Source organism: Toxorhynchites rutilus, chromosome 3 (genome assembly GCF_029784135.1).
Source record: "Toxorhynchites rutilus septentrionalis strain SRP chromosome 3, ASM2978413v1, whole genome shotgun sequence".
NCBI lineage: Eukaryota > Metazoa > Arthropoda > Insecta > Diptera > Culicidae > Toxorhynchites > Toxorhynchites rutilus.
In genome coordinates, this window is record NC_073746.1 from 176,458,502 (window position 1) to 176,474,878 (window position 16,377).

The window sequence follows — 16,377 nt, forward strand, 5'->3', positions numbered from 1 at the left end:
TGTCGGTGGTTTAGTGAATTTAAAATGAGCCGTACAAGCACCGCAGATGCACCTCGCTGTGGAGGGCCACAAGGGGCTACGAATCCAGAAATCGTGAAACAAATGCATCAACTTGTTTTGAACGATCGTAAAGTGAAGTTACGCGAGTTAGGTGAGGCCGTAGGCATTTAAAAAAAAAGAACTTTTTGGACATGAAAAAACCATCCGCGCGATGGGTGCTGCGTTTGCTGATCATCGACCAAAAACAGCGGTGCGTTGATGATTCAACAGCCGGTTTGGCGTTGTTGAAGTGTAATCGAGTGGACTTCTTTCTATGATTTGTGGCAATGGTTGAAACGTTGATCCATAACCACACTCCTGAGTCCAATCGGTAGTCTGCAGTGTGGCACTGTGGCATATTTAGAAGACTTAGACGTTTCGTACTACAGAAAGGGAATCGAACTTTGGACTTTTCAGCCCATGTAGTACAAGTAAGATCGATAACCTGTCGGGGTAAAACCGACACCTTCAGAGAAATGAATGAGCTTGTTACAATAATTTTAGGTACTAAGAGGCTATCCATGTGAATACTGCCCTGTTCAACGTTGGTTTTGGTTGTTTTCAGCAAAATGTCAGACCAGTTCTACCGTTTTGTCCTAGAAATGTAAACTCGAGGCATCTACAAAAAGTAAGGACGCATTTTTTCTGTCAGTAAAACACAAACCAGGTGTCGGTTTTACCCTGACTGAAGGTGTCGGTTTCACCCGGGTTGGACACGAAATTTCTTTCGGTTTTGTTTTGTTGTTTGTTTTGACAGCAAAGCGACTTCCGCAGCTCGAAACGAAACGTAAGAAATGACAAGTGTGTACAGTGGACATCAGGAAATTAGCAAAAAAATGCTTCTACACTCTGTCCTACTTCTACAGGACCAGGTGATGATCCTGATTCTTTGTGTCATTGTAAACAAACGATGCTTCAATTTATATTCTGGAGTGTAGGTATTGGTGACTACCATACACTGCATGATTTTCATATGTGTGTGTGCAAGCGCTGAGCGTAAACGAATGTTTTTGTATTTTTCAAGTGTCAAGTTTCTATAAGACCAGTTACATTTTCCGTTTATTGTAGTTGTTTTGATCAATAAATCTGGAAAATGCTGAAAGGAAAAGTGCTCACGGAAAGAGAAGAAAGACAAATCGATGCATTTCACCATCGCCAAACCGTCCTGATGGTTTCAACGGGTACTGGCGTGATTTACGGAAGAAAGAACACTATTTTTCAACCAGGAATTTTGGTGGAAGCTCGTGCATGGTTTGGGTGGGATTCTGTGCAACCGGAATGGTCAAGATAGCTTTCACGTCATTCTTACATACATGTTCTGGAACTCTCTCTCCTACCGTTTTTACGTGGATATCGTCACTCAAAAACTCACATTCCAGCAAAACAATGCTACTATTCATACCAGCAAGGAAGTAATGGATTAGGGACCATAAATCTATTTTTTTTTTTGGCTGGCCGGCTCGCTCTTCAGGCTTGAATCCTGTTGAAAATCTTAGGGGGATCGTTGTACGCAAAATCTACACTGAGGGAAAACGGTACACCACGATTAAAGAGCTCAAGGTCGCAATTTCGGAAACATGGAAAATATCTAGAAATCCGTTCAGCAGAATTTGGTAAATAGTATTCCAACACGAATTTTCCAGGTTACTAGCCGAAATGACTAGGTTGCCAATTATTGACATGTAAATCAGCCTATCGTTTGAATTTTTCATTGGTAATACTTATGAATTTTGAAATGGTCTTATAGAAACTGGACAGCTGCAATTATCATATTTAAGCAAAATAAATAAACAAACAACTCTTTCGAACGAAATTGTCGTTAAATATACTTTGTTCTAAGCATTCAACAATGTATGAATGTATATTGTTGAAATTCTAACTGTTTGTGTTGCAACGAAATATATTCAGGATGGTCTTATAGAAGATGGACAGAGTGTAGTTGGAATAATCTGGGGGTGTTGATTTACCCTGATTTTCCCTACTTATAAATACATTATCACCATTTCCCACCGAAGTCTTAGGCGGCTCGCACACCGGAACAATAAGCAACTAGCAACTAGTAACATGCAATAAGCAATATTATCGCCAATGGGTTTTCCCATTACATTTTTGTTGATCTCTCACACCGACGCAATACGATATCGCTATCGCATTTGAAGAGCAATATATATCGCTTGCAACACGACGTGTCGGTTGAAAAGCAACTTATCGTCCATCATTTGGCAAGTTTCGTTCATTAAGCAGACTGTTTGCATAATGTCAGGTGTTTTGATTGCTCTGGTATGCGAAATAAAACAAAATATGTTGCCTGTTGCATATTGCGTATTGCTGCTTGCTAGTTGCTTATTGCTCCGGTGTGCAAACGGCCTTAGAATTCACGGGAGTATGTTGCCGGAATTTTCCTAACGCACTGTTCACTCCTACAACCAATTCGGCAGTGATCCGTTTTAATGTAATGAAAAATAAACTCTATCCCGTACAATTACGATTTTCCGTTCTTCAACTCATGTCGCGCCATCGAAGCCCAAAACATGATCGGCAAAGATATTTATCGTACGGATAAAATTAAAATAGCCCCAAAGCTCTCGTTTCTCGGGTTAAACGCCGACCGATGTGTCCGTCCGTCCGTCGTACAGAGAGCCAGCCACGCTTACGAAGAAGGAGGAGCACAACTTGCACCCCATGGCTTGGTGGCTCTTCAATGATAGGATGCCAAAAACGAAAAATGAAAAATAACGACAGAAGGAACCTCTTTTTGGCAGCAGGTGCACGCGCGCTCATAATTATGTTCCGTCGGAAGATCTTGGTTTTCTTGTTGGAGTCGTCTTCTTCATCACAATCGTGTGCAGATCGCTGTCTGTCTGGGAGTCTCGTTTCGTATCGCATGGCAATAAAACGAAGGGTTGAAACGCACGCGGAATGGTTCGAGATATAATTGATAGCAGATTGTGTTTCCCTCGGATGCAGCTGTTCGATTTTTATTTTATGAAAAACAGAAGAGCGCGAATCAAGCTGGGCAACAAAAGGGAGCTTGATCACCCGATAATTGCATAAATTTGATAATGGACAAATGTTTAACCACAAAATCTTCTCTTCCATTTCAGATATCCTTTCAACGATTCGGAACATGCATCGCTGTTCGCCAAGATCAGCCGAGGCCATTTCACCGTGCCGGACTGTCTGTCCTCGAAGGCACGCTGCATTATCCGGGCGCTGCTGCGACGAGAGCCGGATGAACGGATAGCTTCGGAGGATGTGTTGTATCATCCGTGGTTGCTACATGACGACAGCAGGGATCAGTTGACCTACGTTAGCCGCTCGAATCCTTCCGCCAATGCGGACGATCAGTGCGTTCCGGAGTGGCTGGAGCCGACTGAGAACGATGGAGATGGTTTGAGCAGCGGACATCATGGAAATGCTGAGATGGTGTAGAAAGGGAGAGAGAGTGATTTGGATTTGGAAAATGGTAGAATACGATGGGTTATCCATAGAGGATGGTGACAAACATGGTAGTTGTCGCACGCACTTGTTGATTAGGAACAACAAAACACAGTTATGTTAATATGTTTTCTTTAGTTCATTGTTTCTCATCTTTGAAGTAGAAGTAAGTCGGTTAGAAGTAGACTTTCGCTTAACTTTTTTTTTGTTTGCTAAATATTTCATGTCCACACTCGCGATTTGTTTCTAGAACATATTTTCCAGCTACCTGGTTAACAACAGTAATGCCACTAGCATGATCTCAGTTGGTTTCGTTGGAACATTTTTTAATTCTACCTTAGTTAATCATCTATTCGTCATTTTTCTTTCGATTTACACAGAGAAAAATCATCTATCTTAATCACTTATGAATTCGAATGAAAACTTTAATTTTTTCCCAATCAGGAAACAACAATGATTTGAGTGCAATCCTTGATTAGTAGATTCGTTCGGAGATAGACAAACAAGCACCACCGCCCAGCTCACCTAATACTTTTCTTTTTCAACAACTTTCAATCTTTTGTTTTTATTTGTCTTTGCCAATGAATGAAGTGAGGTATGAAGTGAACTAAATTAATAATTTATTGTTATGTATTATACTATTACATCACGAGAATAACAAAACAGACTGAAACTAAAAAAATGTTTTAAGTTTAACTTTAAGCCACATTTGAGGGCGGAAAAAACGGAACATTAAAAAAATCGTATTGCTGTCCGTGTTTCTCTTCCCGTGGAATCCAATGGGCAATACCTACCCGGAACTTGTTGTAGAAATTTCTGTCTTTGTTGAGGATAAAGGTGTATTTGTGATAAGTGATATAACTAATCAGCTGATTTTCGGTATAAGTGGGAGGTACAGCCGTTACTAAACGACTTTATGCGATGGAGAACAAATCCTTCCACGATGTTCATCGCGTGCGTTCTGTCCCAGATTGAAATTGTGATTTTATAAAGAGAATTATTTTGAAAGTTTCTATTTTCCAGATTATTTCTATAGTGATTTTTTACTAGAAGAACCAATAAAATCTTCCGTCAGAAGTTCTGAATTCTTCCTATTAATTGATAGATATATAGACTTTAAAATGGATGGTAAGTGTAAGCTTATTTCGTGTATTTGTATAGGGCAGTGAAGAGAGTTTCGAATGGATGTACGCGAGAGTGTTTTATTATAGAGACGAATGATAGGTAGATAGAGCTAGCGAATACACAAATTAATTTAATACATCATTAGATAAATGTGCGAGAAAAAAAAGAAAAATAAATTCAAATTCGTTCGTACGTTTACAGGTTGTATGATTCGAAAGAAATTCCATGGTAAACCGGGAAGGTTGCATTCGGATGTGTGGACACGTCATATCAACACACCTTGGTTTGTTGTAAACGTATTCAGCTTAGACATATGTGCAATTTCAAATGAAATCGTCCAAAAAATGCAGATTTTAAAAACATGTATTTTTGATTCGAATGAAAGTTTGTATTCCGTTTGGGTTGGAGGGAATATGAGTTTTCCACAGCAATTGGGAATTTTTTTTATTCAAGCGTAACTTTTGAAAAGGGCGTATCGATTTTAGTTGGAGAAATCTTTGATAATTTATATTTTAAAAACTATGAGTCGTACTGAAATAGTGTCTTAGAAAGAGTTATAGAGTATTGATGTCTAGACATGAAAAAAAAATTAGTACTCTTTTTTTTATTTACAAAAAAAAACTTTAATTTGCAATATCCAAAATACATATTTTTTATTTTTTTTTAAATTTTTCCATATAAAATAGAAGTCATGTAGAAAATTTAAAAAAAATGGGTCCAAGATGGTAAAACTATTTTTGACGAACTTTGTGGAACATCGAATTTTCATGAATTTCCGAAACTTTGAATTTTTTTATGTTAACAATCGTTTTTAGCCACAAATTATGATTTCTGATATGATTTAAAACAAGAAAGCTCATTATAAATCTAGAAGGAGGAGAAATCTAGAATGTAGCCATTCTCGAGATATTTTAGAAAATATTTTTAATTTATTGTCTTTTTTATAGTAAATGTTCCCTTTTAATATGTTTGTCGTGTTATACCGTCATGTTCATGAAATTTTATGAATTTGCTTATAATTTCCTACAACTTTTCCAAATACATCATTATGGTAAACATATGTTTAGGAGTTACGTTGAGAAACATTTGAAGACATAAGGGTTAACACAAAACGTAGCGATATTAAAAAATCTTTTTTTATCTTAATACAAACTTTTAACATATTATTCGTGTTACACAATCAAAACACGAACAGTAGAATTGAAATCCCAACAACAAATACACCTTGTTGATTCAACCGGATGTTATGGGTCTCTTCTTGTTCTCTTGAATGGCACTAACGTTCCAGTGGAACTTTGGCCTTCTCAACGTAGCATTACTTGCGTCATTTTTATTAATAGTACTTGGTTGAGATTTCTATGCCGAATAACACGCCTTGAATGTACTCTGGAGTGGCAAGCTCTAGAATACGCATGGTCACAGTGCAAGCCGGAAAAATTTTATTTGACGAAAAATCCCCCGGCCAGAACGGGAATCGAACCCAAACCCCCGGCATGATAGTGTGGGACGCTAACCACTCGGCCACGGGAGCACCGGATGTTATGGGTACAAATATAATTAACATGTTTACGTTATGCCTAGATTATACCTGAAGTCAGGTATCTCTAAGCTACCTCTGTATAGGTATATAAAGTCAGGTATCTTTAAGGTACCTCTATCATGTATATAATGTTACTCATATTCAAACATCGTTCATCAGTCGAACAATTTTCCTTATAGAGAGAATAACAGTATACCACAATAGACTACAACTTTTTTTTTCGTGTTGTAGACCGTTTCCGAAAAACGGCAAGAAATGTTCATCTGAAAAACGTTTCTTAACCGTGTCAATGATTGAGAAACTTAAGTCAATGAGATGCAATATCCTTATTAGGGCAAAATACTGCCTGTTGATAACAATTAAATAAATAAATAAATAAATTTATTTGATACATCTTTAAAAATTTGCGGATCATGCCGTTTATCTATATACTCTTCCAAACCAAAGCAGTGTAATACTGAGGGGCAGATCAGTACAGCAGTAGAAAATACTTTAGGAAGAAGTACCATTAATAGTTTCAGTCGTTTCAGCATCTCCGCAAGATTCCCAAAACAGCAATATACCAGAGTATTCCCGAGCATACAACATTGAGCTATTCAACAAGGGAATCGCCGGTATTAACGTTTCACCAATAATGACGAAAATACTTGGACAGGCTAGTTACCCCGAACAAAAATTCAAAGAAATTTCTAAAGGTATTAAAAGAAATCTATTTTCCTTTTCACATGAAGAAGTCGAAGAGTCGAACTTTAAACAAAAGGCAAAAGAGTTTGATGAGATTATCAATCAGCTCAAAGTGAAATTTGACCACACAGACAACAGGATCAGAAAAAGTTAGAATTTTAACAGTTTTGCCTAAGTCTTGGTCCGTGCAAAAAATGGAAGAAGAATTTGGCGTTAATAAATATATGGCAATTGAAGCCAAAAAACTGGCAAATGTAAAAGGTGTATTGTCGACACCACATAGCAAATATGGACCAAGTTTAAGTGAAGATGTTGAAAATCATGTTTCGGAATTTTATAATGACGACGATATCAGTCGATTATTACCTGGAGAAAGTGACCATGTTTCTGTAGCCAAAGATGGGAAGCGTCAACACCTCCAAAAAAGGTTATTAATAACATCATTACGGGAAACTTTCAACAGATTTCAGGAACCTAATCCAAATTGCAAAATTGGATTTAGCTCTTTTGCAACAGTGCGTCCGAAGCATTGCAAATTGCTGAGTAGTTCAGGAAATCATAACGTTTGTGTTTGTACATTCCATGAAAATGTAAATCTTATGCTTCATAGTCTCAAAAAATATTAAAGGAATATATTGAATGCAAAGAATATATGGAAAAAAAATACTATGTAACATATCAAATAGATCAAAATACTGTTACCTTCGTGAATGTAAAAAATGTCCAACAATGGACGAGTTTGGAAACTGGTTTCTAAATGAGCTTCAGGAACGCAATTTAATTGAAATCACTTATGCACAATGGATTTCTACTGATCGATGCGACATAGAAACTCTTGTAAAACCGGTGGAAGAATTTATATCGTATTTTTGCGAAAAAATAGAAAAATTACTTACTCATGATTACATTAAAACACAAAAGTCCTCATTTCTTAGCAATAAGAAAGCTAATTTGCAAGAAAATAAGGTTGTTGTGATTTGTGATTTTTCCGAAAATTATTCATTTGTGCTTCAAGATGAAGTTCAAAGTCATCACTGGAACAATGATCAAGCAACAATCCATCCATTCGTTGTTTATTATAGAGATGAAAAAGGTTCTCTGGCAAATTTAAGCTTTGTAGTTATATGTGAAGTTTTAAGTCATGACACAATAGCTGTGCAAGTATTTATTTCTAAATTGGTAACATTTTTAACAGTATCTTACAAAATTTTCATTTTCATATAGGTCACAAGAAGAATATGATCAGTGTGTGGAAGAGTTGAGTAGCATGTATGATAACACCAAACAAATTCCAGGTACCCAAAAGTATCATTCTTTTGTACCTGTATCCGAGAATGAAGTAGCAGCAAAGTTGTACTCTAACGACAATGCAGCAAGTTATCATAATGTGTATAGAAATATAAGAAAATAACGAAAAAATTATATACAACAAAATTGTTAGTTTTTTTTTTTTTTATCCAAAATATATATTTTTATTAAGGCTCATATGGCGTCAGCCTAACGGGGCCGGGAGTTCAATATTTCGACAATGTTTGCTTACAACTATGTTAGTAATATGTAACCGATTACTCGCGGTTGACTCGAGGTTAGTATTACAAGTGTTCTCATAATTGGTATGTTGCAGTCTTCGATGCTCTGTACGTGTGCCCGACACGGGATACCTCCTATTGGGATGCAGCTGATCATTAATCAGCAACGCCCCCCTAGTCTGTACCTCATATCTAGCGTGGTGCGTCTTTCTCGACTCGAGGAATCCAGGATAGAATGGTCACTAGCCGGCGCAATCATCAGCTCGTGTAGAGTTGTCATAAGCGGTACAACCTTTGGCTCTTGTTGAATGATCAGTGGACTGCACAACCTTTGGCCCGTGTATCTGTAAAGAGTGTGTGTATGTATTGCCGCGACTAAGTAAAAGTTTATCGTTTGGATAGGAGGGATATGAAACGGGGACACAACGAAGGAAACATCATTAAACGTTGACATCGGCGTTTCTGAGGAACAGGTATAGATGAAGCAGAAGATCAGGATCACGGCTACCTAAGATATCCCGGACGGGGATATCCGATTGTCTGCCTTGTGCTCTCAGTGCTCTAGAGAGCTGAGAGCGAGCAGCATGGAACCGGATACACGACCAGACAACATACTCGATGTCGTCGTAGCCATCGCCACAATCACAAAGATTGTTTGCTGCGAGCCCAATGCGATAGAGATGCGCGTTTAGGTTGTAGTGATTGGACATAAGCCGAGATATCACGCGAATGAAATCAGGACCTACATTCAATCCCTTGAACCATGCACTCGTCGAGACCTTAGGGATAATCTTGTGTAACCAACGACCGAACTCATCTTCACTCCACATGCGTTGCCAACTTACGAGCGTATACTGACGAGGAATGTGGAAAAATTCATTATAAGCAATTTGCCTTTCAAAAAGTGTGCCTTCTAAAGCGCCCACCTTAGCTAGCGAGTCCGCTTTCTCATTCCCCGGAATCGAGCAATGAGAGGGAACCCATGCTAAGGTAATCTTGAATAATTTTTCGGCCAAAACACTCAATAGTTTTCTTATTCTTGTTAGGAAATAAGATGAGCATTTATCAACTTTCATTGAGCGGATTGCCTCTATTGAGCTGAGACTGTCTGAAAAAATAAAATAGTGGTCGATGGGCAATGTTTCAATGATCCCTAATGCGTAATATATCGCACCCAGTTCAGCGACATACACGGAACAAGGATCTTTGAGTTTGAAAGAGGCACTGGAATTTTCATTGAAGATGCCGAAGCCAGTGGACCCGTTTATAAATGAACCGTCAGTAAAGAACATTTTATCAGATCTAACTATGCCCCCATATTCTGCCGAAAATATCGGCGGAATAGAATCTGAGCGTAGAGATCTGGGATTCCATGGATTTTTTGTCGCATGGACAGATCAAAAATGACAGAGGAATTCCAAAGTATGGAAAGCAAACTTGGTTGGAGATGCCTGGTGAAGGGTGCACGTCGTGGGTAAGGTACTCATGGTATAAAGACATAAAACTTGACTGAGGAGTCAGTTGGAGTAGATTTTCGAAGTTATTAATTACCAATGGATTCATGATCTTGCAACGGATGAGAAATCTGTAGGATAATTCTGTGAACCGAAGAGTAAGCGGGGGTACTCCTGCCAAAACTTCGAGACTCATCGTATGTGTCGAATGCAAACACCCCATGGCTATACGCAAGCAACGATATTGTATCCTCTCCAGCTTGAGAATATGAATCCTGGCAGCTGATCGGAAGCAAAAACTGCCATATTCTAACACTGATAATATCGTTGTTTTGTACAACTGAATGAGGTCTCCTGGATGGGCACCCCACCATGTTCCGGTAATTGTTTGGAGAAAATTGATTCTTTGCTGGCATTTCTGTTTCAAATACGCAATGTGTCTCCCCCAGGTGGTACACTTAGAATCAAAATATACACCCAGGTATTTGAAAAACATAGAGTGTTGGATCGTTTTGCCGGATAGGTGAAGCTGGAATTGGGCGGGTTCGTGCTTCCTAGAAAAAACGACCATTTCAGTTTTCTCCGTAGAGAATTCGATACCCAGCTTGAGGGCCCACGTGAACAGATTGTTCAGGGTATCTTGCAACGACTTTTGCAGAACGACGGGATTAGTACCCGTGATGGAAATAACTCCATCGTCTGCAAGTTGTCTCAGCGTGCAGTTTCTAATTAGACAATCATCCATATCATTGACGTAAAAACTGTACAAGAGGGGGCTTAGGCAGGAGCCTTGTGGTAGGCCCATAAAACTGTAACGAGAAGATTTCGAGCTGCCATGAGAGAAATTCATGTGCTTTCCTGACAGTAAATTGTACAGGAAATTATTGAGAATTGGTGAAAGTCCACGATTATGAAGCTTCTCTGAGAGAATTTCCATGGAAACTGAATCAAATGCCCCTTTGATATCGAGGAAAACAGAAGCCATTTGTTCTTTGCGAGCAAATGCGATTTGGATTTCAGAAGATAGCAGCGCGAGACAATCATTCGTCCCTTTACCTCGGCGGAAGCCAAACTGCGTATTTGACAGCAAATTGTTCGTTTCGACCCACTTGTCCAAACGAAGTAGAATCATTTTCTCTAACAATTTGCGAATACAGGATAACATTGCAATCGGCCTATACGAGTTATGATCGCAAGCCGGCTTGTTGGGTTTTCGTATGGCTATCACTCTCACTTGTCTCCAGTCATGCGGGACAATATTCAGCTCCAGAAACTTGTTGAACAAGTTCAGCAAACGTTGTTTTGCCAAGTCGGGAAGATTCTTCAACAAGTTGAATTTAATCTTGTCCGACCCCGGAGCTGAATTGTTACATGAGAGAAGGGCAATTGAGAATTCCACCATCGAAAAATTCTCATAATCGCTTTGAAGTGGAATGTCGCGTACGACGTATTGTGCAGGAGCGGTGTCGGGGCAAACCTTCCTTGCAAAGTTAAAAATCCAACGGTCAGAGTATTCCTCACTTTCGTTTGTATGGTTCCAGCCACGCATTTTCCTAGCCGTATTCCAAAGAGTGCTCATAGCGGTCTCCCTTGACAAACCATTGACGAACTTCCGCCAATATCCACGCTTTTTTGTTTTAATCAAACCTTTTAGTTTGGCTTCTAGAGCTTGGTACTTTAGAAACCATTCCACTAATCCAGTTTTCCTGAATTTTTTGAAAGCGGATGATTTTTCAAGGTAGACCTTTGAACATTCCTTGTTCCACCAAAGTGATGGAGGACGACGTCGGAAAGTGGTAGCCGGTACACGTTTCTTTTGAGCTTGAAGTGCGCTTTCGTAAATCAAACTCGATATAAAGTTATACTCTTCGAGTGGAGGAAGTTCATGCATTGAAACAATTGCTTCAGATATTATTTCCGCAAATGTTCTCCAGTCAATATTCTTCGTGAGGTCATACGAAATATTGACTGACTCACGAAAGCTTGATTTATTAGCGATCGATAAAATTATTGGTAGGTGATCACTACCGTGGGGATCTTGGATTACCTTCCACATGCAATCCAGGGATAACGAAGAAGAGCATAGAGATATGTCTAGCATGCTTGCCCGTGCAGGAGGGTTGGCTATTCTGGTTGCTTCCCCAGTATTCAAAACTGTCAATTTGAAGTTGTCGCACAGATCATAAATCAAAGTGGCACGGTTGTCATCGTAGAGTGATCCCCATGCTGTTCCATGGGAGTTGAAATCACCTAAGATTAACCGCGGCTCCGGCATTGCCTCAATAGTATCAAAGAACTGATGGCGGCCTACCGTAGTTCTGGGAGGGATATATATCGAAGCAATGCAGAGGTCTTTGCCATTGATTTGTGTCTGGCAAGCAACAACTTCAATGCCTGTCATCGATGGGAGAGTGACTCTATAGAAGGAGTGACATTTTTTAATCCCCAATAGTACGCCACCAAACGAGTCATTTCGATCGAGGCGAATAATGTTGAAATCGTGGAAATTCAGCTCGTCGGCTGAAGAAAGCCATGTTTCACAGAGGGAAAATACATCACAGTTAGAACTATGAACTAAAAATTTAAATTGATCTAGTTTAGGGATGATGCTTCTGCAATTCCACTGTATTACAGTGGTCAAATCCTTGACCTCTTGCACTGAATCCACATTTTTCTTTCAAAAATGTTCTCACAATCGGAAGCAAACATAATACTATGCTTTTAAGAGGGTAATTTATATTTAAAGCATTTAAAATGTTGTCCACCAGGTCAGAAAGCGCAAGCAAGCCAGATTGTGGCTGTTGCCTCGACCGCGAAAAAGGAGCAGACGTGTTGGGTGCTGCTCCGGGAAGTGCTGAGGACCCCCGGTGCGTAGAAGAACCGCTTAAACCAGGAGGTACTTGCTTCGGTCTATTCTCAGCACGTTCGATTCGAGTTTTCATTCCAACTTGGGAAGTTTCGGTTTTCTTTCTGGGGAGTGATGGAAAAGAAGTAATTTTTCTTTTCCTGATGGCACCCTGCGATGTACCGGAACTTCCTGCATTGGGAGCGTCAGCAACAGGCTCGTCGTTCTGCAGAATGGAGTAGGGATTGTCCTGAGTCGTTGGAACGGGACTCTTAAGCATTTCTGCATAAGTCCGCTTGGAACGTTCTTTTAAGGAACGCTTGATTTTTTCCCCTCGTTGTATGTACACCGGGCATTGAGTAAGATCATGAGGAGTCCCGCCGCAATGAAGACACTTGTGCTCTTTCGGGCAAGGATTCTCATCATGGCTCTCTCCACAATCTGCGCAACGTTTTTTGTTGCAACAATAGGCGGCCGTGTGACCGAGTTGCATACATTTGTTGCATTTCATTACCCGGGGTACAAACAACCGAACAGGTAAACGAAGTGCACCTATTGCAACGTAGTTAGGAAGGGCGGAACCCTCAAATGTCACACGAAAAGAGTTTGTCCGATTGAGAACTCTTTTGTCATTTTTAAGTGACACAGATTTCAGTCGATCGCATGCAAGAATCTTCACACTTTTAAGTGAAGAGTTCTTGAAGCGACCGACACCGTCGAGTATCTCTTTTCGAGTCAAACCCTTTTCGTTTATTATACCGTCTATTTCAACGTTGCAACAGGGTACGTATACGCGATACTCGATCGCAAAGAGATCACAGCGCGTTATTTCATTCGCTTGGGTTCTGCTGGAGACGACAACTCGTAATTTGTCTGGCCCCATCCGAGTAATCTCGGTAACTTCGGAAAATTTCTGTGTCAACTCTTTTGAGATGCGAATGACGTTAAGAGGTTTGGATTTTCGTCTAAAGTATACGATAAATGGGCCTTTGGCGCCATCAGGGTATTCTTTTAGACGAAAATCCTGCTTCTCGTCTTTTTCCTCATCTTCAGAGCTTTCTATTTCGTATACAGAATTTTCCTCCTCATCTTCTGTTTCATCCTCCTGCTCTTCAGGAGGAGGTTCATTATCTGATATATTCTTTGGCGTGGGTGGGGGATCCTCACCGCCCTCTGCCATATTAATAAAAACGAAGAAGTAGACAACTGTTCGATATGAACAGAATATAATAATTTGGAAAATATAAATTAGTAAAAGAAATTATATTTCTATATAAGTTATTGTTGAAAATTTTTTTTATTTCAATTTTTGTTATTATGTGTAATTTGAAAATGAAAAAAGTTCCAATAAAAGTTCAACGGTGATGTAAGAAATGAACACCCCTAATGCCAACGCTTGCCGATATGATAAACACAATGATAAACAATGGTATAAATCGAGCACAGAAGCTATACAGAATGATGGAAGAGGTAAGAGGAAAATTAACTTCTACTTGCCCCGCTGCTGTGTAGCGTGTGTGATGATGTGACTTGCTGCCGGATTGTCTCGATAGCGCACCACTTTTTATGAGCTTTACTCGCTCGCAGCGCACCAGATGAAAAAATACACACTAGAAACGGATGTAAAAAAAACACCTGTATCGGATCAAATATAGGTTCGACCGATCTGCTTGCGAGTTGTCGAAGCAATCCTTATTGTTAGTTGTTAGTTGATAAAAATAAATGTTGATAAAAAATAAATGCTAAAAATTCTAGTATTATTATTAGTATCTCTTAAACTCCGATAAACATAGGAATTATTTGACCAAATTGTAGAGAATTATATTTTTTCCTTTTATAAATGTTGTGTTCTGTTGGCGCAACATGTATAACATGTTAAAAGTTTGTATTAAGATTAAAAAAACATTTTTTTTATATCGCTACGTTTTATATTAACCCACATGTGCTCAAATGATTTGGAAAAGTTGTTGGAAATTATAAGCAAATTCATAAAATTTCATGAACATGACGGTATAACACGACAAACATATTCAAAGGGAATATTTACTATAAAAAAGACAATAATTTAGAAATATGTTTCAAAATATCTCGAGAATGGCTGCATTTAGAAGGAGATTTATAATGACCTTTTTTGTTTTAAATCACATCAGGAATCATAATTTCTGACTAAAAATGATTGTTAACATACAAAAATTCGAAGTTTCGAAAATTCAAAAAAATTCGATGTTCCACAAAGTTCGTCAAAAATAGTTTTACCATCTTGGACCCATTTTTTAAATGTTTAATCATTATATAAAGCTTCAATCTACCAAATATATCATAAAATAAAAGAGATGATTTTTGGACATTAAAATTTGATGCGGGGTGATTTGGACCGTCTATGGGGTGATTCGGTCCAGTATGTGTTTCATCGAAAATAACATACTGATGTTTATGTAAAGTATTTTGGGATAATGTTACAATCAGTAACAATGTTTTGGGTTCGATACCAGGTGTCTTGGCCAGATTCCAGACCAGAAAAGTTGGATTGACACCATCTCGAATTCTGCATAAATCTATTCACTGTTGGTCGATCATTTTCAAACACTTTTGATGTCAAAGAAAATCCGTTCTCGATGGCCTGTGTTACTTTTTGAAGCTCCTCCTTCTTCCAACGTTGTCTGTCCATCCTCTTTTGACGTAGGACTACGTCTAACCGGGAGATATAGGGGGTTAAATGGAAATCTAGGCACTGAACAAGTAGGAAAAAATGCAAGATTTGGAACGCTTATATCTCGAGCATTTCTCAATAGATCGTAAAGGTTTTTGCATCAATTGATAGGAAATATATCTACGCATCTATCATAATGAATAACATTTCATTTTTCTTGAGATGAATAATTGAATAATTGTGAAATATCAAGCATTGTCCATATGAACTATGTGCCTATTTTTGATTGGTCCATTTTGTGCTCTTCAAATCGTACCGACCAAAACGGGCAACCAGAGCGGGCAGCGAAATAGAATGAAGCACGATTGGAAAGGAAAAAGAAAAAAATGAACGAAACGTTGGTCGCAGTCTCACACATTCTCGAGCCAGCCAGTCAGCTTAAAAATCCCCGCTCCGCTGCCGTAACGATAATTCTCATTCAAACCGTACACCACATCGGTTCGCATCACTTTTTGACGTAGGACTACGTCTTTCATTTCTATACCGGGGTGTAAAATCAAAGTTTCGAAAACGAAAGCGTTACGCCGGAGACCGAGATTTTGAGCGTTAAAAGCTCCTAAACAACTGAACGAAATGGTATGATGAACACTTCATTCGAAAGATAAAATGTCTACGCGTTATATACTTGTTACTTTTTGATCCAAAAACTTGTTTCAATGGTCTTAAAATTGCTTTCAAAACAGGCTATTGAAATCACCAATCGGTATATAAGCGAGCGGCGCTCGGAAATCCACTCAGTTCTAATTGAACAGCGATTGGAGCATGTTGTCGCTGTTGCGGTGAAGCTCTTTATTTATCATGAAAGCGCGGATGAACGGTGTCACCAAGAGCCTGTTTGTGCACCCTAGGCCAGAAGGGAATCTATCAGGAGGAGAGTGATGCCACAAACGGTTCCCTGGGAAGACATCGCTACACACACATACACGCGCGGCTATTAACAGGTGGTTATCGAGTTGGCATTAACCACTGGTGGGCTTCCAGTATCGAGGAAAATGTGGAAATATCTAATCGTT

The 16,377-nt window shown here is 39.0% G+C and overlaps 1 protein-coding gene across 4 annotated transcripts in view; it reads left to right on the forward strand.

Moving 5' to 3' along the window:
• Positions 1-4,779, forward strand: part of LOC129776253 (tribbles homolog 2-like) — a 106,872-nt gene extending 102,093 nt beyond the window's left edge. For all 4 annotated transcript variants that reach the window (XM_055781794.1, XM_055781796.1, XM_055781797.1 and 1 more), the window contains exon 6: positions 3,144-4,779. In XM_055781794.1, the coding sequence (XP_055637769.1) occupies positions 3,144-3,471 (328 nt within the window). In that variant the 3' untranslated portion in view covers positions 3,472-4,779. The remainder of the gene's footprint in view (positions 1-3,143) is intronic.
• Positions 4,780-16,377: the final 11,598 nt, after the last annotated feature.